Source organism: Ranitomeya variabilis, chromosome 6 (genome assembly GCF_051348905.1).
Source record: "Ranitomeya variabilis isolate aRanVar5 chromosome 6, aRanVar5.hap1, whole genome shotgun sequence".
NCBI lineage: Eukaryota > Metazoa > Chordata > Amphibia > Anura > Dendrobatidae > Ranitomeya > Ranitomeya variabilis.
The window spans coordinates 286,072,882-286,098,382 of record NC_135237.1 but is presented as its reverse complement, the minus strand read 5'-3'; the positions used below and the strand labels follow the sequence as shown (position 1 = coordinate 286,098,382).

General features: G+C 44.4%; 1 protein-coding gene across 1 annotated transcript in view; it reads right to left on the bottom strand.

Annotated features, from left to right (window-relative positions):
* Positions 1-25,501, bottom strand: part of MYO10 (myosin X) — a 243,549-nt gene that overhangs the window by 200,638 nt on the left and 17,410 nt on the right. Inside the window, exon 2 of the mRNA XM_077269704.1 lies at positions 2,078-2,176. Within this exon, the coding sequence (XP_077125819.1) occupies positions 2,078-2,176 (99 nt within the window). The remainder of the gene's footprint in view (positions 1-2,077; positions 2,177-25,501) is intronic.

Sequence of the window (25,501 nt, the reverse complement as noted above, 5' to 3'; positions counted from 1 at the left end):
GTGACGACGGACCGACGCAGCACGACGCAACCGTCGCACGACGGTTGCGACGTGTGGCAATGCGTCGCACTCCGTCGCTAATGCAAGTCTATGGAGAAAAAACGCATCCTTGCAAGCACTTTTGCAGGATGCGTTTTTTCTACAAAACGACGCATAGCGACGTGCGGGGCACGATGCTAGTGTGAAAGTAGCCTAAGTTATACTCATTTTCCAGCACCCACCTGGATCCAATGCAGGCCATTCCACGATCAGTGATGACAAATAAAGAGATGTCACCGTCCCACTAGCAGCCGGATCGCATTATTCGATGTTCTTCTGATGATGCATTACTCAAATCACCCAACTGTGGCGGCCAATCACAGGCTGCAGTGGTCCGACTGCCGCTGTTGGAATGGTGATGTCTCCTCTCTCTTTGTCAGCCCAAATCATGGAGCAGCCTGCGCTGTATCCAGGTGGGTGCCAGTAGGTAGGAATGGTGCAATAAGGTGCGTTTACATTGCACGATAATCGTGACCAAGTGTTCCTAATAACGCTCATTTCACAATAATCTTCCATTCCAAACAGGCTGCTGATCACCCAATGAACAAGCAAAAAGCTTGTTTGTTGGGTGAAATGATCTTTTGGCTTGCAAAAAAGACCGTTCTCGACAGCGCCTCGGCACGTGCAATTAGGACTCGAAAAGATGCTGCTGAAAACCTACAGCTCTGGCAAAAAATAAGAGACAACTGCAAAATGTTCATTTTTTTTTTTTTTGGGGGGGGTCTTTTTCTCCTTGCAACCACTGCACCAGGTATTGCCCATATTTCGGCAGCATTTGTTGTTTAACCCATGGATCTTGTCTTCTGCTAGCATTAAACAGCACTTTGGCACTTTGCATTTTATTTAGCGTTTAGGATCACTAACTTTGATTCCATAGACTGTTTACATCTACAGTATATACAATTGTTTAGCACTTTGGCCCATGCGCTTTTTTTTATATCACTTGTGTGATGATTTTTACATATTTTTAAGCTGCCTTTTTATGAAGTCCAGTTCTTTTACCCATGTTAACTTTATACCCACTTGGGTTTTATTTTGTTTAGATAAACTTTATACCCACTTGGGTTTTATTTTGTTTAGATAAGCGTATATACTTTCTGACTTCTTATCACTGTGCTATTAGTCATACCGGGTTTCATTTGAATTTACAGTATCTGTGTGTTGCTTGAAGCTCACTCTGCCATGTTCTATATATTGATATTTTCCTTTGAACTATTTTATTAATTTTGTTAATAAACTGCTCAGATTTTAATTAATTTTTTGTCTGGTACTTCCCTTGTTTTTGGGTATAAAATGTTCAGTTTGTCTGATTTTTCTGTTTACAGGTATATTTTTGAGTAAAATGTAAATTGTTCTTTTATTCTATAAACTTCTGACAACATGTCTTCGAATTTCCAAGCAATACATTTTGTATTTTTTTTCTGACAAAGAAAAATGGGCAAAATTTAAAAAAAAAACAGTGCTTTCAGACCTCAAATAATGTAAAGAAAACAAGTTCATAATCATTTAGAAACAACAATACTTATTGTTTTAACTCAGGAAGAGTTCAGAAATCAATATTTTGTGGAATAACCATGATTTTTAATCACAGCTTTCATGCGTCTTGGCATGCTTTCCACCAGTCTTTCACACTGCTTCTGGCGCAAAAATGTAAGCAGTTCTTCTTTGTTTGATGGATTGTGACTATCCATCATCCTCTTGATTACATTCCAGAGGTTTTCAATGGGGTTCAGGTCTGGAGATTGGGCTGAGCATGACAGGGTTTTGATGTGGTGGTCTCTTAATTTAATAAGTGCACACATCTAATACCGATTGTTCAGTATGCATGCTCTGCATGTGTAAACAGGTCATTAAATGTCTGCCAACCGACAAACATGTTGACACTGCATCTCATGCAGTGTAAGTGAAGTGGCCCTAATTTGTTTTTTTTTTTTAAAGCTATAATCCAATGGGGAACTTTGCCATGCATAATATGTTAACACGGTGAAGACATTTTAGAAACACTAGTGCTACCCCAGAGAGTATTATCTTTACCCACCTGATTATAATAAGTCTTAAATACAATAACACCGCCAGCACAGGACTGAACATAACTTGGATAATGTTGTCCATTTTCTCGTAACCAGACTTGAGTTCCCTGCAGCAAAAAAAAGAAAAAAAAAATGCATAATTCAGATTTAGAAGTGATATTTACTTAGAAGGGTCTAAAGTATGTATACAACAAGCACAAGAGTGGTTTCTCAGGCCGAGCACACATAGGTCAGCAGTGAAGGCAACAATCCTTCTCCAATGCTTCACCTCTACCTTTGGTGGTACTATAGTGGATCGGAACTCTTAGGCCCCAAGTTAGCAAAGTGTTTATACCAGAATTCTGCTGTAAAACACTTTGAAAAGTCACAACATTTTTGCACAATGCGAAATTGCGCAAAAATTTAGCAACTTTTGAGTTTTCACTCCAGGTTTCACCAGCTCTGCCGAAAATGAGACATGCTAGGGAGGAACCAAGGCAAAATAGAGCATGACTATCAAATTTATGAAAAGTGGTGGCATTTTTTACACCAGAAATGTTACTGCAGTCCCTGACAAACAAAACTTAATTGCCTTTGCATTGCCTTTCCCATGGAACATTTTATCTGCCTATATTTTGGTCTAATCAGTAATTTATTTCCACGTAATGAGTAAACGTGTGGCCACCTATCATTAATTGTGTAGATCTCATAGTAAAAATATAATTTGATCGTCATTATGATGCATTATTTATTCAGGAAACACTTTTTTGTTTTACCTGCGTAAATCGACTAAAGTAACACATAGTGGAAGTGTTCCCTGCCCTGATGACCTATATAGAAAACTGCTCTACAAAAGCTTTATTCAAAGGCATAATATCCGGTGCTGACTGTATATGTTCCACCCAAGAATACTGCAAAGGTGGATAGTAGATGTCACACATTTAGAAGGGGCTACTGTGGTTTCCTCTGCATCTCCATACGTGTTGTGTATGGGGGGTGATCAGCCACCAATCACCAATCTTACGAAACTACGGTAACTATAAGATATAATCTTGATAAAACCAATTCAATAATTATTTTCATATTCATTGAGTTACATACTTCACAAGAAAAACATACAGGACATCACAATGTGGAATCTATTAATATTGATGCATCTACCTAGACGGGTGACAGGTAGGCTATAGATGTTCTACCTTGCCACCATATTCTGTAGGCACACCTGGTCACAGCTCTCGTGATACAGATACAGAAAAAAATGTCTGATTCCAATCCGTGAACATGTGAAATAAAAGAAGAAGATGTAAGAGCATTTTCAGCTGCCTCTTGGATTTGTGCGTTTTGGTTGGCGGTGGACAGCTGCACTTATCTACTGTAAAATCAACCAACTGCACTAAATGGATAACACAGGCCAGACAGCACAGATACATTGCATGGCATCTTACAGGCTGACAACTGATGTGGGTGAGTGATTACTAGAGTTTTCTTTTGTTAGCTACATGGAAAAATAGACCCATAGGGAAGATCTAATTAAATGATGGGGAAGAACACACAATTTGAGTAGTTGGATCATCGTTGAGTGAGAATTTATAAATGAAATGTCTACAGCACCACTGGGCTCTTTTCCGGAGAGGGACAGTTCTCTAATTTTTGTGAATTTGGCTAACAGAGAATGTGTACCGATGACGTAGATGAAGGCCTCACTGTCTTGTTAACAGGGAGTCTTAAGACCTCAATATGCACTAATGTTGGCTGAACACACGAGTACTGATGGGTTTGACTGACAGTCTAATGTGTATAGGGGCACCGGACAACTGCTTATTGCGGAAATGTTGATTCGGCATGTCCAGTTTTGGACTGCAGATCACTTTGTAATTCCAGAGAGAAGTCTGTTTTCTTAGAGAGAACACAGAAGTGCACAGCCAAACAAGAACGATCAGAACTCTTGCAGTTTTTACACCAGCTACTAGATGTAAATTGTATGCTCCTACTTCCTGTTATTTCCATCAGCTACATGGACATAAGCAGTAACAGACTGGCTCAATCAATCGTGACCAATTGTGAATGATGGATCCTGTAGTATCTACTGTACATAATGGTGTACCCTTTCATTATAATCCAGACTGTGAAGGCAATGAGAATGCTGAAAAGCCTTGTGTAAAGAACGGGAAGCGGCAATCTAACAGGGCCAGAGTGAAATTGCAAGAGTTCTGATTTATTAAATTTAGAAAGTGGTATGGAAACTTTAAAAACTACATAATGAACATGGTTTAAAAATAAATTTACCAAAACAATTATTTAAGCAATAACATGCTTTCTAATTACGTATTTCCTTAAAGTGTTGTCACCAAAGAAAAAGGCATTGTGCACAAACTTTCAAATCGGGCGTGGGGCAGAAATGTAAAGCAGCACTAGTCATCCATTATCGTAGAGCTCACTGATCTCAGACGTTCAATGCTTTGTGTGACCTAGAAATTGGTTTAATTATTATTTACCTGAGCTCAGTAAATGTGACCTTAACCGTGGAAGACATTACTAGGTTTTGGTTTGACAGTGAGTGACATGGAAGATACACTATGTAGCGCTGAGGTTTTTATTACCTAGTAATCTGATCCATATGGATGATAAAATCCTCTGCAGGCATACAAGCTGTTATAGGAGAGCTGCCTGGGAGCCAGGTGTGACTAAGTGCTGATAAGCTCTCCAGGGCGGCAGGTGACGCCGCCGATAACAGCTCTACTTTCTATTGCAGGGTTTGTATTTGAAAGAAAACATTAGGGAAATGCTCTTTTGAACAGTCGTAAACTACATTGAACTCTGCTACAGATTCTTTACAATATCCAAAGGAAAAAAAAGCCAAACACCACATCACTGTCTGAGGAACAAGGTTCAGACTTCTAGTACCAGCAGAAATAAATTGTACGTCACTAGAAGGCATCCAACTTTCAACCATTTCACACCATTCCTTGCTCTAAGATGTTCTAAAAGAAGCATTTGAGAAAGAGTAACCTAGAAGATGGCAGAGAAATGTCTACACAACAGTTTGGGAACTTGAGGGGCAGTTGATAAAATGAAAATTATGAGCTCAATTTGATGAACCTCTGCACCACAATTGATAGTAGTCCTTGATGAGTGTTCTACACTAGTCCTTCCATGATAACCTACGTACATGTACAGCATGGCATTGCTGCAGGTAACTAAACAGAGACCGATGGCTACCATCAGAGTGGTGGTATTCAAGCTGCTAACATTTCGACATGTTAGTATTGTTTTCTTTTTTTTATACTGTATATTAATTTCCAAGCACTTAGACAATAAAAAATAAAGTCAAACATATTAATCTCTATTCATATCCTATATATTCTATATAAAAACCATATTCAACAGATGCTTTTCCAAAAATACAAAGACACAAAACAACCTCTTATCAGTGGTATACATAGAAAAGAAGAGGTCCCATGGCAAAAGATCTAAATAAGCTCTCATTATGGTGGCCACTTTCCATAACCTTTGTTCCAATTCCCTATCCCTTTGCTAACAATACCATTTCTTTGGAGAAGTGAATTCTCCACGAGTTCTTGCAACCCACTGGCAAAACTGGTGGAAGCAACTAAGATTAGGTCCCTTGCCAAGATTATTGTAGCCCCAAAAGGCATGCCTCCATGGTATTTACATCATTGCCCATGGTGTGACAGTTAAGTATAAAAATTCATATTAGCAGGCCATGGAAAGAATAAAAAGTGCATAGCATACATAGCAATATCTGATTGTTGGTGGTCTGACACTCAGCACCCCCAACGATCAGCTGTTATCTGCTCTTTAAGTGGCAGGATATAAGCGATGTAATGCACTTCAGCGCTGTACATTGTTTAATGGCCACTGCCGAGTGCATGGGAGATAAACTGCATCATTTGGCAGCAGCCACCAAACAATCTACTGAGCTGTGATGTTCTTCATACATTGCTTACACACACAGCTGGAGCCATTATATGGGGGTATTTGGAGCCACTGGATATGGGGGGTATTTGAAGCCACTCTATATTGAGGTATTTGGGGCCACTATCTATGGAGGTATTTGGAGCCACTGTCTATGGGGTATTTGAGCCACTGTTTATTGAGGTATTTGGAGCCACTGTATATAGGGGTATTTGGAGCCACTGTCTATGGGGGTATTTGGAGCCACTGTATATGGGGGTATTTGGAGCCACTGTCTATGGGGGTATTTGGAGCCACTGTCTATGGGGGTATTTGGAGCCACTGTATATGGGGGTATTTGGAGCCACTGTATATGGGGGTATTTGGAGCCTCTGTATATGGGGGTATTTGGAACCATTGTATATGGGGGTATTTGGAACCATTGTATATGGAGATATTTGGAGCCACTGTCTATGGGGGTATTTGGAGCCACTGTATATGGAGATATTTGGAGCCTCTGTATATGGGGGTATTTGGAACCATTGTATATGGGGGTATTTGGAGCCACTGTCTATGGGAGTATTTGGAGCCACTGTCTATGGGGGTATTTGGAGCCACTGGATATGGGGGGTATTTGAAGCCACTCTATATTGAGGTATTTGGGGCCACTATCTATGGAGGTATTTGGAGCCACTGTCTATGGGGTATTTGGAGCCACTGTATATGGGGGTATTTGAGCCACTGTTTATTGAGGTATTTGGAGCCACTGTATATAGGGGTATTTGGAGCCACTGTATATGGGGGTAATTGGAGTCACTGTATATTTAGGTATTTGGAGCCACTCTATATTGAGGTATTTGGAGCCACTGTCTATGGAGGTATTTGAAGCCACTGTCTATGGGGGTATTTGGAGCCACTCTCTATGGGGGTATTTGAGCCACTGTTTATTGAGGTATTTGGAGCCACTGTATATGGGGGTATTCGGAGCCACCGTATATGGGGGTATTAAGACTCCTTGGGGGGTAAATTATCTCCCAGGTAAACACAAGGATTCAGAGTGGAATCCTTCCTTCCTTTCCCCACAATCATATCAATGGAGAGTTTGGAGGCCCTACACATATAACGGAAAAAGCAGACTGATCTGAAACTTAAAAGAGTTTTACAACTTTCCAAAAATGCAAGCTGCAATCTAGTCAGAGTTTAAATGATCTAATCACTATCTGGACTGGTGCTTGGTACCCTGTGATTGGCTGAAGCATTTGCGTCTTTCCGATACAAACACACCTAGCAAAAGTCTATAGGTGGAGGAAGACTTTTAGGATCCACTGACAGACTGACACTGATACTTTTACTAATTGACGGTCGTTTAACGATGCCGACTCATAGGCAGCCATACTTCTTGGCAGTGTGAGTCCTGTTGACACAGGACAATGAACTACCGAGAGCGATTATTTTTTGCCCTCCGCAAAAGATCATTTACCCTGATGAGTGAGCGTTTTGCTCGTTTGTTGGGTGATCAGAAGCCTGCATACACAGCAAGGATAATCGTGAAAGAGCGTTTTTAACATCACTCGTTCATGATTATCTTGCAGTGTACTGTAAATGTAAGCTTACATGGAAGCCGCTGGGCAATGTTTGGTAGGCAGGTTCAGTTACATACATGAGAAATCATTTTTCGATACATATATTTCAAGGCATATATGATGAAAGTACACTAAACCATAATAGCAAAAAACCTTACTTCGATTAGTATTTTTAGTTTAGGTGATACTATTTATCTCTTATTAGAGCTATGGTGTACTCGACTATTTCAGTATTTGGTAGACCTGTAGAAATATGGCACCTGCAGTAAAAACTGGAAATATTGCTAATTTGATATTGTTTAGTGAGCTCTGGAACAATGCATCTATGGTACAGGCGAAAACTGTTTTGGGCATGTATTGGCAGAGTTTATTGTGCTGTGTTTGTGTTTTAGCGATGACGTTAGCTATGACATGAGGGCGAACATGTATACTAAGGCTAGGCTACACAGGACAGGAATAACCAGTATCTACATAATGAACTCATTTATAGGGCTAGACAAAGCTGCAGTCAATTGAGGTTCAAGGAGATATTAAGCATGTTTAGTAAAGATTTAGCATGTTTAGCCCACTTCCTTGAAATAAATCAATAACTATATTAAAATGCCCACAAAAATGACACAATCATGATTAGTCAAACTTGTAAAAACACATATGTAAAGAATCCATGTTACATAAGACTATGTTCGTGCAGCACCCCAGAGTCCTGGTTGTTGCAGTACTGTGGCTCCGCCACTATGGGGAGCTATGGTATGTCTGATTGCACTAAAGGAGTTTCTCTGACCAGGTAACACCTCACTACACTTCACACTCCGGCCACCAGGGGGGGTGGTCCTATCTAGTAGGCCACTCCTCACACTATGGTAAAACTGGGGGTTGGACAGGAAGACAGAGAGAAGTAGCTGGGAAGAGCTAGTGAGAGGACCTGTCAGGGATGGGATCCTGGCAGACTCCTCAGAACAGAACTAACCAGTGCACAACGGGAATACAGTAAAGAAGTGTTGGGACCAGAAGGAGTCGTGCTGTTAGACCGAGGCAACATCCTTCTGAGGCGCAAACAGTCGGTGGCCGGAACGCCGAGCAAGTAAGAGACTTTAAGTACACTGCAAACCACGGCCGGACAGCTAATTACAGGTTGGCTGTCTCACTTAACACCTAAGCAGACAACGGAGGCAGCTGTGGGAGAGGGGCGACTCTAGGGTCCCGGAAGAACTCCAGGCCTACCCCGTCATACGGGTGCGTCCTACCATATCATCTGGGGGACGGAGAGAACGAACATCAGAGACAGACAGAAACAGTTGTGAGGACTATCCCGGGAGCTCAGCAGGGAAGAACTACAACATCCAGCGCTAGAAGGTAGACACTGATTCCCACCTGTAAAGAGAACTCCTGATGTGCCTTTGGACCGGCCGGTCTCTGACAACCCAGTTAACAGCGCTCTGGACTGAGGTCTCCAAAACCTTCAGTAAAGAGGTAAAGAGACTGCAACCTGGTGTCCTCGTTATTTACCGCGACTTGCACCCCACAACTGCACCGTTACAACACCACTTATTGCACCGGACGTCCCCCACTGACAGACAGGGCCACGGACCGGGTCTAGCCACCGTGACAACCCCAGGACTGAGACCCAGAGGCCCGGCTCCGGGTACCCCTCGGCCCTGCGGCGGTGTGGGGGCGCTCTAACTTGGCGTCACGAACAGGATCTACTTAAGCCTGAAGAATCAGGTCATGTGTGCTTTGGAACTGTGATTTATTGCGCTTGAACTGTACTTTATTGAAAAGACTGTGTACTGCCATTTACCGCCAAAATTCGCCATTGCCGCGCACGGAGGGAGGAGCCTTAGCTACGTGGGCGGAATCAGCCAAAAGAAGCGCGGAACGGAAAGCGCGGTAAGGCGCCAATCCCGGAAGAGGAACTCCGACCTCCAGCAGGTTAGTGGGAGGAAGGGACAGCCATGTCTGAGTCGGGAGGAGAGGAGGTGGCGGTCGCAGCCGCGGACGCAGGGGCAGCTCCGGTCCCCGCAGCGGACGGAGCCGCGGCCCTAATACCACCACCGGTAGCCGCAGAACCCGCTGTTCCTCCCAGCCAGCCGGACGCTGCCGCTAACACAAAAGCCATAATGCCCTTCTCTATGCCGTACCTGCCCGGAGCGGCCTGGCTTCCGCGATACTCTGGGGAGTCGCATACGTTCACTGACTTTAAAGAGGGGCTCTGCAGCCTGCTCGAGTTCTATCCCCTAACCGAGCCTCAGAAGGTCCATATGATAACCGGCCAACTCTTTGGGGCGGCTCTGAGAGAATTGAAATCCTGGCCCGCTGAGGATAAAGAAACTGCACAACAGATTTTTGCCAAGCTTAAAGCCACCTTTGATACTCGCACTGCTACAGAAATTAAACTGACTTTTTATGGATGCAAACAAAGGCCACAGGATAGCTTACGGGACTATGCCCTTAATCTCCAGGAAGCGATGCGGGCCATTAAGCAGAGTGACCCCGGCAGCATGCAGGATGAGGATAAAATCCTGAAGGAGCGGTTCATTGAGGGGCTCCTGTGCAGTCACCAGCGGGGCCAATTGCACTTCCTGGCCATGCAAAATCCAGACTTGACTTTTGCGCAGTTTAAAGATAAAGCTATCCAGGCATTGCAGGAGCGACAGCCCAGCCGCGCAATACCACCCAGGCGCCCCGCTCTCACATACCACCAGGAGGTGGCATCGGATACCCCAGTTGCCGCGGAGGCCGACGCCCAGAGCTTCGAGGACGACTCCCCTGCAGGACTCCGTCTTCAGATGCAGGAGCTGACCAAGAGCGTTGCTGCCCTAGCCCGGACGGTGCAGTCCCTACAGGAGGCCCCCAAAGAAAAGATCCAGCTAGCCTCCGGACCCGAGGATGTTCCCTGGACGCGACAGAAGAGGACCCCACCGACCAGAGGCCGGGACAGCGATCGCTTCCATCAGGACGGACGACCCATCTGCCGCCGATGTCACCAGGTGGGCCATCTTGCAAGGTACTGTCCTTTAAACGAGCAACCCCTGGGGCAAAGGGCCAACCCCCAGGAGTAGGACGGTCAGGCCCGCAGCATTGGAGAACCAAGTATATTGGAGGACGACCAGTTCTCCCTGTAGTGATTGATGGAATCCCCTTGAATGCTTTGCTGGACACCGGTTCTCAGGTGACGACTATACCTTACGTGCTCTACAAACGGTATTGGGAGGACGCTGATATTACTCGTGGCCCTGACGATGATTTCACCATAATCGCCAGTAATGGTCAGCCGTTGCCACAAGTGGGGTATAAGGAGGTCACCATCAAAGTGGGGCGGGTGGAATTGAAAGCCCAAGGGATTGTGATTGTAGATATTGATCGTCGAGAATGTAATCCCATGATGACTCTTGGTACTAATGTTATAGAAAATTGTCTTGCAGAAGTGATTGTTTTGTTGCAACAGGTGGCAGAAACCGCTGGCCACAGTGAGCAACGTGCCCTGCAGAAGGAAATCAGAGCTCTGATGCAGAGACAGCAGGTAGAGCTGACTGGTGGTGAGATTGGTCGTGTCACTGTGAGTGATTCAAACCCCATCGCGATACCCCCCAAGAGTGAAATGTTAATATGGTGTCGAGCAGCCATAGGCCTCAGGGGTAAGGACTACCAGGCCTTGGTAGAACCCGTATATTCAGACAATAGGCCTACTGTTCTGACAGCCCGGGGGGTGGTCGACGTCCGTCAGGGGAGAGTGCCCGTACGTGTCCTCAATTGTGGGGAGGAAGAGGTCCACCTAACCAAGTATACCACGCTCGCCAAACTGTTCACTGTCAATAATAGTGTAATACAGACACCTGAGCCCTTGGTCCCGTCAAACGTGGCGGAGAACAAAGGTTCTGCAGAGCACTCGAAAGACTGGTGTCGGGAATTGCATGTGGGCACTGACTCTACCCCATCTCATAAAATACAGGGGGCTTACAGGGTGGTACACGAGTACGAGCAGGTATTCAGCAAACACCCCTCAGATTTTGGGCAGGTGAAAGGGATCCAACATCACATCCCCACGGGAGATCACCGACCCATAAAAGAGAGATATCGCCCTGTACCCCCAGCTCATTACCAGTGTGCCAAGGACATGTTGCGGGAAATGAAGGAGGCTGGGGTGGTGAGAGACAGCTGTAGCCCCTGGGCAGCTCCGTTAGTCCTTGTTAAAAAGAAAGATGGTACAATGAGGATGTGTGTTGATTACAGGCAGTTGAATCGCATTACACATAAGGACGCATACCCACTGCCCAGGATAGAGGAGTCTCTGGCTGCCTTAAGATCTGCTAACTACTTCTCTACCTTAGATCTCACCAGTGGGTACTGGCAGGTTCCTGTAGCGGAGGCGGACAAAGAGAAGACGGCCTTCACGACGCCAATGGGTCTCTGTGAGTTCAACTACATGCCTTTCGGATTGTGCAATGCTCCAGGAACGTTCCAGAGGATGATGGAGTGCTGCCTGGGACACCTGAACTTTGAAACCGTGCTGCTATATTTGGATGATGTCATTGTCTTCTCTAAGACCTACGAAGACCACCTGAAGCACCTGGCCGAGGTGTTTGAAGCCCTATCCAACTTTGGCTTAAAGGTGAAACCGTCCAAGTGTCATCTGCTGAAACCTAAAGTGCAGTACCTGGGCCATGTGGTGAGCGCTGAAGGAGTGGCCCCAGACCCCGACAAGGTCACAGTGATTAAGGACTGGCCAAAGCCCAGTGACCTCCACGAAGTCCGGCAGTTCCTCGGGCTGGTATGCTATTACCGGAGGTTCATTAAGGACTTCACCAAGAAGGCCGCACCCTTGCAAAACCTGTTGGTGGGCCAACCAAAGAAGACCAAGGGGAGGAACACCCCCTTTGATTGGAACGAAGAGCTGGAGGAATCCTTCACCTGTTTGAAGTCGGCACTGACGGGAGAAGAGGTACTGGCTTACCCCGAATACGACCAACCGTTTGTGCTGTACACAGATGCCAGTAATGTGGGACTAGGAGCCGTGCTGTCTCAAGTCCAGAAAGGCAAGGAAAGAGTGATCGCTTACGCCAGCAGGAAACTCCGTCCCACGGAAAGGAACCCTGACAACTACAGTTCCTTCAAACTGGAATTCCTTGCCCTTGTCTGGGCAGTGACAGAGAGGTTTAAGCACTACCTGGCCTCCGTGAAATTCACCGTCTTCACGGACAACAATCCGCTAACGCATCTGGGTACTGCCAAACTCGGGGCTTTGGAACAGCGGTGGATGGCCCGGCTGTCCAACTATGATTTCACCATCAAATATCGGGCAGGACACCAGAATGCCAATGCCGATGCTCTGTCCCGAATGCCCAATTTACCAGAAGTGGGAGAAGACCCGGAGGCACTTGAAGAGGTGGAGCTGCCTGCCTTCCATCGCCCCAAAGCCACTCAGAACTCTCACCATGTGAAGAACAGGCACAAGAACCAACCGGATGCCACGCTGAATCCCCTGCCCCACCACGGATGGGCAGAAACCCAGGATAGTGACCCCGCGGTCCGTCAGGTGAAGGAGCTCTTGACGCAGGCTGGGTTGCACCCTGGCCCAGATGATCCACAAGAAACCCAACAGCTGTGGAAGGGGAGAAGCAAGCTGTTTATCCATGATGGCAAGCTGTGCAGGAGGAGCATCGACCCACGTACTCATGAATTGGTGTGGCAGATAGTGGTGCCAAGGCGAGATGCACCCATGGTTCTGGGAGCCTACCATGACGGAGCCGGACACTTCGGATGGAGGAAGCTGGAGAAGCTACTCCGAGGGAGGTTCTATTGGATTGGCATGAAGAGAACCATTGAGAAGTGGTGTCGGGAGTGTGGTCCATATAGTCTGCGCAGAAAGGACCGTGACAGTCAACGGGCTCCCCTGCGGCCTATCATCACCAAACGGCCGCTTGAACTGGTCGCGCTGGATCATGTGAAGCTGACACCTAGCCGGTCGGGCTATATCTATGCCCTTACCATCGTGGACCACTACTCCAGGTTTTTGGTGGTTGTGCCTGTTAAAGATCTAACGGCCAGGACTGCCGCCAGGGCCTTCCAGCAGCACTTTTGTAGGCCCCATGGCTACCCAGAGAAGGTACTGACCGACCAGGGACCTGCCTTTGAAGCAGAAGTGTTCCAGGAATTCTGCCAACTGTACGGGTGTAAGAAGATCAGAACCACACCATACCACCCTCAAACCAACGGGATGTGCGAGAAGATGAACCAGGTGGTGATCGATTTATTGAAGACCCTACCTGTGGCCGATAAAGTTACCTGACTTGGTGGATATGTACAACCACATCCCGGTGAGCTCCACCAACTGTACTCCAGCGTACCTGATGCGAGGAAGATCTAGTCGGTTACCCGTTGATCTAGACATGGGGGTCCTAGTACCCGAAGATACCTCGCCGGAGGCAGATTGGGATACAGAGAGGCAGCGAAGATACCGCGAAGTACAGAAGTGTGTAGAGAGAAGTCTCGCCCAGGCTAGGCAGAAACAAGAAAGGGACTACAACCAACACGCTCCTGCGATCCCCTTGTACCCTGGTGAGCAAGTACTTAAACGAAAGAGAAGATTACACAAACTCGATGACCAATGGGAAGCGGAACCGTATACCATCCTGCCGTCCGACTTCGACAACACGAAGGTCTGTCTCATCAGCAAGGATCGAGGGGAGACCTCAACAGCGGTATCCAGGGATCACCTTAAGGTCTGCCCCGATAAGTTGAAAGAGAGAGAGACGGCCCCAGAGATCTCCCCGCCGGTAGAAAAGGAGATGTTCCATACCGTCCTTGGTGACTTTCCCCAGTCCTGGACTCAGATAAATCAAGCCCTCGTGGTGCCTGTTCTAATGTTTCAACAGCCAGACCCACCAGAAGCAATTGTGGTACCAGATCATCCGGCCCCGCTACCTCAACAAGCCTTACCTGATGAAGTCATGCCAACCGTTGAACCGGCAAATCCTCCCTCTGCTGTCAGTGAATCTGCTGTACCCACTGTTGATAGCAGCAGCTCTGAGAGCCCTAACCTGCCAGTGCTACCCCAACTCACTAGAAGTGTAGCTAGAAGACAGTGCACTACACCAGCGGTAGCAAGCATAGCGGGCCCTGTTAGGCCAATAGCAACCCCTGTGCTGCGAAGGTCCACACGCAGCACTCAAAACCAAACTCCCCTCCGCTACAAACCTTGGAGGTATTAATAAGGGCTGCTCTTTAGTTAAGAATGTGTTTTTGTGTGTATTTTTGTTACAGGTTTTAAATGGACAATAGAGTAATGGACGGTGAATTGCTCAAAAACTTTCATAAGGGGGGACCCCTTTGTTTACCCGGGGTCCCCGCTGTATCAACCACTGAACTGAGAGTCATAAACTGTGCATGACCTAACTTTTGCAACGTTCAAGAATCCTCACCTCCCGTAAAGGGAAGCATTGTTATGTTCAATTGTTATGCTATTTCAAAAATTTGTGTGTTTTCTGTTAACATGTATTATTGTTCTTGTTTTCCCAGTCCCGGAGTACTGGATTTAACCGGGGGGGAGTGCAGCACCCCAGAGTCCTGGTTGTTGCAGTACTGTGGCTCCGCCACTATGGGGAGCTATGGTACGTCTGATTGCACTAAAGGAGTTTCTCTGACCAGGTAACACCTCACTACACTTCACACTCCGGCCACCAGGGGGGGTGGTCCTATCTAGTAGGCCACTCCTCACACTATGGTAAAACTGGGGGTTGGACAGGAAGACAGAGAGAAGTAGCTGGGAAGAGCTAGTGAGAGGACCTGTCAGGGATGGGATCCTGGCAGACTCCTCAGAACAGAACTAACCAGTGCACAACGGGAATACAGTAAAGAAGTGTTGGGACCAGAAGGAGTCGTGCTGTTAGACCGAGGCAACATCCTTCTGAGGCGCAAACAGTCGGTGGCCGGAACGCCGAGCAAGTAAGAGACTTTAAGTACACTGCAAACCACGGCCGGACAGCTAATTACAGGTTGGCTGTCTCACTTAACACCTAAGCAGACAACGGAGGCAGCTGTGGGAGAGGGGCGACTCTAGGGTCCCGGAAGAACTCCAGGCCTACCCCGTCATACGGGTGCGTCCTACCATATCATCTGGGGGACGGAGAGAACGAACATCAGAGACAGACAGAAACAGTTGTGAGGACTATCCCGGGAGCTCAGCAGGGAAGAACTACAACATCCAGCGCTAGAAGGTAGACACTGATTCCCACCTGTAAAGAGAACTCCTGATGTGCCTTTGGACCGGCTGGTCTCTGACAACCCAGTTAACAGCGCTCTGGACTGAGGTCTCCAAAACCTTCAGTAAAGAGGTAAAGAGACTGCAACCTGGTGTCCTCGTTATTTACCGCGACTTGCACCCCACAACTGCACCGTTACAACACCACTTATTGCACCGGACGTCCCCCACTGACAGACAGGGCCACGGACCGGGTCTAGCCACCGTGACAACCCCAGGACTGAGACCCAGAGGCCCGGCTCCGGGTACCCCTCGGCCCTGCGGCGGTGTGGGGGCGCTCTATTCACATGTTCAGGTTTTGATCAGGATTAAGGCAAGACCTGTGATTCCTAATTCTATGGCATATGGACATACGCTAAAAATCCCAAAATAGCTACAACAATGGTCACTATGGGCATTCTGAAGGTCCACATTGGTCACTCGAACATCAGACAACATAAGACAAGGATAAAGTTGGTGCGCTTTTGACGACGCACATTTTTGCATCAAAAACGCAGCGTCTTAACAGTTCCTGCAAAGTTGAGGGGATTTATAGAAATCTCCTGCCCGTTGTGCTTTTTTTCACACAGCATTAACTGACCTGCGGCGCATATTTCAAATCTGTAGTATTTCAACTTCTCTTGCGGGTACGCTGAGTCTTCTTTGCGGAATTTCTACATAGACTTTTTGCCTTCCTCTGGATCAACATGTTAGGTTAGGCTATGGGCTAAACTAGATGGACTTAAAGTCTCCCTTCAACCTTAATAACTATGTTACTATGACTTGCATTAGGTGCGGAAATTCCGCAGGTAAAAAACGTAAACGCGTTTTAAGTGAGTTTCGACCGTGGATATGTTTAGGCCGTACCCTCCCTAATTACACAAATACACATCACCTGATCCGCTTCATCCAATAACCTTCAAGTTTATTCAGTTTGGAGTTGGAAAATTTGCTTGAAAATGACAATATGGTCAAAATACTCACTTGCCTAATAATTGGCAGACACTACACAGGGCGCTGTAAAAACCCCTTAAAACCAGGTATACAACTTTTATTTTTGGATTCATTTTCAGAATTATACTCCACTAATTTTTAGATGTAAAGCACATTTGTATAGTTTATTATTTTTTTTACATCAAAGTCACAGAAAGGTCTACGCTCGATGTAATCTCTGGAGAGAAGGAAGGCCTCAGGTCTAACTGCTTTCAGTTAATGAAGCTTATAATTTATTTGCTGTTTTTTTGGGGTGAGACTGTTTGGACTGAGAACCAGAATAACAAGTTGTACAGATTCTACTTTAATAGTTATTATGTTGTAGTTTTTTTTTCTTTGCATTGAGTTTAGCTCACTAGATTGGGAGCAAGTATCCTAGGAGCTCACACATGAGCGTATTTCAATCTCATAGCTAATCAGAGCTTTTTGATTTTTTTTATGAATTTTTAGCATGGTCCATTTTGGAGGAATTCTCAACCAGAAGTAGTCCTTCTATGGGGGGGATATCTCTGGCATACAGTGCTATATGGAAGGGCCATACAGCGCCTACCAGTCAGACTATGTTCTGTCACACACTGTTCTGTGACATAAATGAAGGTCATATTCTTCAATTTCAAACTCTAAATACTTATATAATGGTTAACATTTAAAATAATGGAGGCCATAGAATATGGTGAGTTAAGGGAAAGTGTAAAAGAAAATAAGGGCCTTGTATACCATGGTGCTTATATAAGGCTATGTTCACACTTGTGTCTTTGTTATAGGCTTCACCTTGTCATATAGCTCGGCTTGCAGCTCCATTCTTTCAGTCAAAATAATAGACACCTCGACGCAAACCAGACTCATTTCATTAGAAGTCAATGTGGTAATTGTATGATGGATCCAGCACTTTATCATTACTTTAGTTATAAATGAAAAATATAGCACAGATGTGAACAGTGTACAAAATATCTGGTATTAGGGACTGTCTACAAACACTGCATGCACTTCGTCCACATAAGGATGCATTTATACAGGCTGACTGCGGGCGTTAAATGACCGCCGATCAGATACATGCAAGCTACGTGTGGGGCGTTTAATAGCCTGATTAGAGAATCCGACCACCCAGCATGATTGTGAATACGTTGGTTCTGAGTATATAGAACTTAATTGTTCTCAGCAGCATATGTCCAACTTACACAGGATGATGCTGAGAACAATGATTGTGAAGCAAGCTTAATATTCATTTTACCGGAAGAATGCTCAATCATTGAATGCCTAGTTGCCTATTTACACTGGCCAAATATCGGGGAATGAGTGTTCTTAGGAACACTCGCTCCTGATTATCACCTAGTTTAAATTAAGCACGCTTATAATTCACAGGAAAAGCCCCTAAACACAACCTGCATTAAAAGTCAACAGCCTTAGATCCACTGTAATATATCGTAAAATATATCTCAGAAAACATGCTGTCCCATGTCAGAAAAGTCATCATTCAATTGAAATCCATCAGTGTGTGTGGCTACTGCTATCACTGAGAGACCCCACAAACGTCTACTGGCCTCTGGGAAATAACTATATGAATGGCCAGTCCCATGCAGTCAGCCATCTCCTCCCTATAGAAAATTCCACTTCCTTAAAGGGGATATCTGGGACTTAAAAAAAGTGCCTAAGCACTAACAGGCAAATAGTTACTACCTACCTGCCTGTTGTGCCCGGCACCATTGTCAGCTGCCACAGAGCGGTCACAGACTACCACTGACGTTACGTCAACAGAGCGGCAGTTTGTCTTCCTACATAAGAGACTGTATTCATGTTTAATGGGGATATCCGGGAGTTTAAAAAAAATGTGCCTAGGCACTAACAGGCAGGTAGTTGCCATTTTCCGCTGGCACAAAGCGGTCACAGACTTCTGCTGACATCAAGTCAACAGAGCGGCAGTTTCTTTTCCTGTTGACAGGGCGGGACTACTGGTGTCATGTTGATTGATAACTGGCTTCCTGCTGCCTAATTGGGGGAAGCTGCCTGTGAATCAGAATGACACCAGTAGTCCTTCCTGTTAACAGGAAAACAAACTGCTGCTCTGTTGACAGAACAGCTGAATCTCTGGCAGGAGCAGTCAATGACTGGCAGTGGGTCTCTATTAGCAACTACATGCCTTTTTTTAAAAAGTCCTGGATATCCCCTTTCTGCTATTCATAGTCCTACAATAGGAAAGGGAAACAATGTCATTTCTAAAAGCAATGTGGGATGAAATATAATTTTGATTAAACTACACTTTACAATACTTTAATAGACAATATACCTTCACGTTGTTAGTTACACATGATTTTGTTTTGTATCTTATCTACCTTCTTTACATAACTGATGCAACCGGTAAAGTCATCCACACTTCAATGAGATTGTGCAAATCAATATTACGACAGAAACGGCCACCGCGCCTTTGTTTCACAGAATACTACTACAGTAGACGGGAAATTCATTTGCTTCCTGAGGCAAAGATGCTTCACACTTGCCTGTAAGTCATACATTACTAATTGTTGTGTCACCCAATGTCGATGAGCCAGGCAGCAAATGAATAACGTGCATTGGTTCAGATGTAAAACACAACTGTAATTACAGGAGGAATGCCGAATTCTGCATGTTTAAGTACAGGTACATGATAAAACTAGTTTATGATGTGGTGCGATGATCAGTCAAGGGGATGAAGATTAATTGTGATAACGTATGTGATACTGCTAAAGGGGTTGGACAGTAACTACCAAATGCAGAAACTTCAAATTCAAGTCAATATCAGTGGGATCAGTCATCAACTAATACAGTATAAGGGGACAGCCCAACATTAGTCAACGAAGATATGGGGCGAAGGTGCAGCTGCTCTGATACATGCCCAATAATGTGTTCCTTCTGGAGATATACCGGTGCCAGAGTTTCCTCATAGTTTACCCCTAGAAGTAAATAGAGCATAAAGTGTGCATACAAGACTATCTCTTCATTCAGGTCTATGGATCTATGGGAATAGTATTCCACATGTGACCAATGCTCCTTGAAGTGAACGGAGGGTTGGTCAATAGTCACCCTTGCGCACTACTGCCTTATTCCCACATTTTGACCTTTGCACTGTTTACTTCTATGGATCTGTGGGAGCAGTAGAGCACATACATGACCACTACAATTGACCTCAAAAGGACTCTGCCAGCACAGAATGACTGTTCAAACCAAATACAGGCGCTCGGTGCACCCTTGGGGTGGCCAAACATTTAAGATCACCTTCTTACCTACTGTTGTTCCTTCTATCTCCATCTTCCCTCTTATTTGATTGATAGCTGTGGATTTAAATGGCCAGAGGAGGGCAGAGATTGATGGAAAACAAGTAGATGGGAAGGTGCACTTATATGATTGTCCATGCCATGGTGCACAAGCGCTTGTAGTTGGTTTGAACAGTCATTCTGTGCTGGCAGACTCCCCGTAATGCACTGGTCACACTTGCACACTTCTGCTCCATTCACATACAGGGACTTTGGGACTTGTGGTTTTTAGGATCACTAAGAGTCTCAGCTGTTTAAATACATTTATCACCTATCCTATTGATAGGTAAGACATATAACCCTTTCAAGAATGTGTCATTCATTTCAATCATGAAAGCAATTTGGCTATAACTAGTAATAATCACAGGAGGAAAATGGATTATAGTAATTGCTTTTGATTAAGCATAATAGCTACCATTACAAGTAAAATTATTCTTCCATGTTAATTTGTGGCGGTAAACATTCTCAAAAGTGTTTGTTATCCTCAGTAACATAGTAACATAGTTAGTAAGGCCGAAAAAAGACATTTGTCCATCCAGTTCAGCCTATATTCCATCATAATAAATCCCCAGATCTACGTCCTTCTACAGAACCTAATAATTGTATGATACAATATGGTTCTGCTCCAGGAAGACATCCAGGCCTCTCTTGAACCCCTCGACTGAGTTCGCCATCACCACCTCCTCAGGCAAGCAATTCCAGATTCTCACTGCCCTAACAGTAAATAAAGAATCCTCTTCTATGTTGGTGGAAAAACCTTCTCTCCTCCAGATGCAAAGAATGCCCCCTTGTGCCCGTCACCTTCCTTGTTATAAACAGATCCTCAGCGAGATATTTGTATTGTCCCCTTATATACTTATACATGGTTATTAGATCGCCCCTCAGTCGTCTTTTTTCTAGACTAAATAATCCTAATTTTGCTAATCTATCTGGGTATTGTAGTTCTCCCATCCCCTTTATTAATTTTGTTGCCCTCCTTTGTACTCTCTCTAGTTCCATTATATCCTTCCTGAGCACCGGTGCCCAAAACTGGACACAGTACTCCATGTGCGGTCTAACTAGGGATTTGTACAGAGGCAGTATAATGCTCTCATCATGTGTATCCAGACCTCTTTTAATGCACCCCATGATCCTGTTTGCCTTGGCAGCTGCTGCCTGGCACTGGCTGCTCCAGGTAAGTTTATCATTAACTAGGATCCCCAAGTCCTTCTCCATGTCAGATTTACCCAGTGGTTTCCCGTTCAGTGTGTAATGGTGATATTGATTCCTTCTTCCCATGTGTATAACCTTACATTTATCATTGTTAAACCTCATCTGCCACCTTTCAGCCCAAGTTTCCAACTTATCCAGATCCATCTGTAGCAGAATACTATCTTCTCGTGTATTAACTGCTTTACATAGTTTTGTATCATCTGCAAATATCAATATTTTACTGTGTAAACCTTTTACCAGATCATTAATGAATATGTTGAAGAGAACAGGTCCCAATACCGACCCCTGTGGTACCCCACTGGTCACAGCGACCCAGTTAGAGAATATACCATTTATAACCACCCTCTGCTTTCTATCACTAAGCCAGTTACTAACCCATTTACACACATTTTCCCCCAGACCAAGCATTCTCATTTTGTGTACCAACCTCTTGTGCGGCACGGTATCAAACGCTTTGGAAAAATCGAGATATACCACGTCCAATGACTCACCGTGGTCCAGCCTATAGCTTACCTCTTCATAAAAACTGATTAGATTGGTTTGACAGGAGCGACTTCTCATAAACCCAGGCTGATATGGAGTTAAACAGTTATTCTCATTGAGATAATCCAGAATAACATCCTTCAGAAACCCTTCAAATATTTTACCAACAGTAGAGGTTAGACTTACTGGCCTATAATTTCCAGGTTCACTTTTAGAGCCCTTTTTGAATATTGGCACCATATTTGCTATGCGCCAGTCCTGCGGAACAGACCCTGTCGCTATAGAGTCCCTGTATATAAGAAATAATGGTTTATCTATTACATTACTTAGTTCTCTTAGTACTCGTGGGTGTATGCCATCCGGACCCGGAGATTTATCTATTTTAATCTTATTTAGCCGGTTTCGCACCTCTTCTTGGGTTAGATTGGTGACCCTTAATATAGGGTTTTCATTGTTTCTTGGGATTTCACCTAGCATTTCATTTTCCACCGTGAATACCGTGGAGAAGAAGGTGTTTAATATGTTAGCCTTTTCCTCGTCATCTACAACCATTCTTTCCTCACTATTTTTTAAGGGGCCTACATTTTCAGTTTTTATTCTTTTACTATTGATATAGTTGAAGAACAGTTTGGGATTAGTTTTACTCTCCTTAGCAATGTGCTTCTCTGTTTCCTTTTTGGCAGCTTTAATTAGTTTTTTAGATAAAGTATTTTTCTCCCTATAGTTTTTAGAGCTTCAATGGTGCCATCCTGCTTTAGTAGTGCAAATGCTTTCTTTTTACTGTTAATTGCCTGTCTTACTTCTTTGTTTAGCCACATTGGGTTTTTCCTATTTCTAGTCCTTTTATTCCCACAAGGTATAAACTGCTTACAGTGCCTATTTAGGATGTTCTTAAACATTTTCCATTTATTATCTGTATTCTTATTTCTGAGGATATTGTCCCAGTCTACCAGATTAAGGTACAGAATCCTTTTCGTTCTTTAACAGTCTTTCATCACCATATTAGGTTACAAAAAGATTTGTTCAAATCTATCAATAAGTCAGAATTTAGCAAACTCTAAATAAACATATTAGATGGCTATCGAGCGAATTAAGCTTTGACCAACTATTCGGCCGACAGCCATCTTAACCGTTTCTGACACACATAGCAGCACTCGATCGTCCGAGCGATCTTATGCTCACTATGAGAAAGCAATCGTTAGAAATGTCATAGACATACCATCGACAATCCGAAATTGGACATGCTCTATCGACATCTCCCCATCAATAAGCTTTCTGGGACCTTCATACACATTAGACGGTTGGCAGGTAGGCACGTAGATATCAGCGGGTTCAGCTGACACCAGCCTAATGTATATGGGGGCCTTGAGGGGGTTGTCCACTGCTAGGACATCCCCTTCTTAAACTAAATAATAAAGCCTATACTCACCTCTAATGCCAGCTCCGGTCCAGAAGGTGTCGGCACTCGCGGTTCCAGGGCTGTGATGCGGTGAAATGACATGTGGTGTCCAGCACCCAATCAGAGCTGGCATCATTGTGTTCGTACAAACTGAACATGAAGAGGAAGTTCAACCTGTAGCTGATCCCTGGCTTCCTCTTCATGTTCAGTTCATACGAAGTCGTAGACAGTGACGCCAGCTCTGATTGGGCACCGGCGTCATGTGTCACAACACCACATCACCGCTTCAGGGAATGGCGACAGCATGGAAGGTGAGTATAGGCTTTATTATTTTATCGGGGCTGAACATTTAGTGGACAACCCCTTTAAGAATGAGAACACAGTTGTGCTATAGCAATGGTGAACTTGTAAACACCTGAAATTTGAGATTTGCAATGTATAGTGAAAAGACATCAAAACATGACATCCTTATATATAACTGTAGGATTAGACAAATTTGTCACTTCAGGAGACATAATATTTTTTTTAACAGCCAGACAGTAAGGACAGTCATACAAATCAACCCACAACACTAGGTTCCAGTAACATATTACTAGATGCACTGAATATCTGTCTCCATTACACATGCCATGACCTGGTTATGGAAATATTCTGCACTAGCCTTCTACACAGTAGAATTATTAGGCAAGTGAATATTTTGATCATTTCTTCATTTTTATGCAGATTTTACAACTCCAAGTTGTATAAACCTAATTGCTTATTGGATGAAGCAGATCAGGTGATATGCTCATATTATGTCATGGGTTTACAGCGACAGGGAGGATCCAGAAGACCGCAGCGTCTGATTTCTCCCACTCCAGCACTGATTAGAAGTACTTCATCTTTGTATTAAACGGTGTAAATTTATTTTATCAGTGCAGGGGTTAATCTGCTCAGTGGAGAGTTCCTGGAAGCTTTCCTGCATTAAGGGTCCACGGCTCACTGTTACCCACTCCCATCTCCTATATAAACTGGGTCCTGGCTAGCACTCATTGTCAGAGTTAGCATATGCTGCATAGCTGGAGGTTGTTGTTGGTGGTTATTATTGGAGAAGGCGTTTGGTGGATTTATCTGTGACTGTTGCTAAGTTTTGAGTGTGTGATAATTCCCTTTCTTCTCCTACTTTGTTTTAGCTCCATCCTCCACTCCCCACTGCATTTCTCTGTTGTATGTGTGAGTATATTTGTATGCTTGGTATTTTCCTTTATCCTTGTTCGTATTAACTTGTTAGTCTGGTTGGTGTACTATGGTACATTACTACTGACATCTTCCCTAGATGGGAGAAGGGTACAGACTGAGGGCAAATTCAGGAGCTACGGCAAGGTACATGGCACCAGCATCTTCACCATCAGAAGTAATTCAGGGAGCAGGGCGATCTAGGGCGCCCCCTAACATTAGGGACAGGGAAGGAACCCCTGGTCCCGGGACACCCAACAACCGAGTCGTGACACATTAACTGCCAAAGACTGAGAAGAATCAAACTTGAAACGATCAAGAGAGCATTATCCTCAAGTGCTGTCATATTCCAGAACTGCATCCTAACTGCCCAATAATTCTGCACGCATAGATTTTACTCCTAAGAAAGACAAAACTTCACTTTTACTTTCTTAACTATTCAGGTTTCAGGTTTATTAACCTTAACTGTAGTTGTTCAGTGATAAAACTAATCATCAAAAGTACAAATTGCCTAATAATTCTGCACACGTCGTGTAGTTCAAAATTTCAAGAACAGAATAAAAAAAAATACATCACTGACTGCATTACCAAGTTTAAGTCATCTGGCTTTTAACAGAAAGTCCATATCACTTAGTGTATTATTTTTTTACAGGAAGGTAGAAACAGATTTAAAAAAAGGTTAAGCCTCTTTCCCACTCTGCATTGCTTCTAGAAAAAAAAAACTGCCTTATTTGCGACTTTACCCCAAAATAAGAAAAAAAATCAAATAAGATTTCACATTAACTCACTTTAGGGACCAACACTCATCAAAATATTAAAGAGAATCTATTTCTGGTCCCCTGTCTGAGAGCAGCATGATGAGACCCTATGAGACCCTGATTCCAGTTTTGTATCACTTACTGAGCTGCTAGCTGCAGTTTGATAAAATCACTGTTGTATGTGCTGCAGATCTACTAGTTCTCTGAATGCTGAGCTCTGCATAGCTCCGCCCCACCGCTGACTGACAGCTTTCTGTGTACACTGTGCATAGGCAGAAAGCTGCCAATCAGTGGTTGGGGAGGGGTTATACAGAGCTCATAAATTCGGAGGACTACATGACAGCAGGTTTACTTGTCCTCTAGTGATAATTT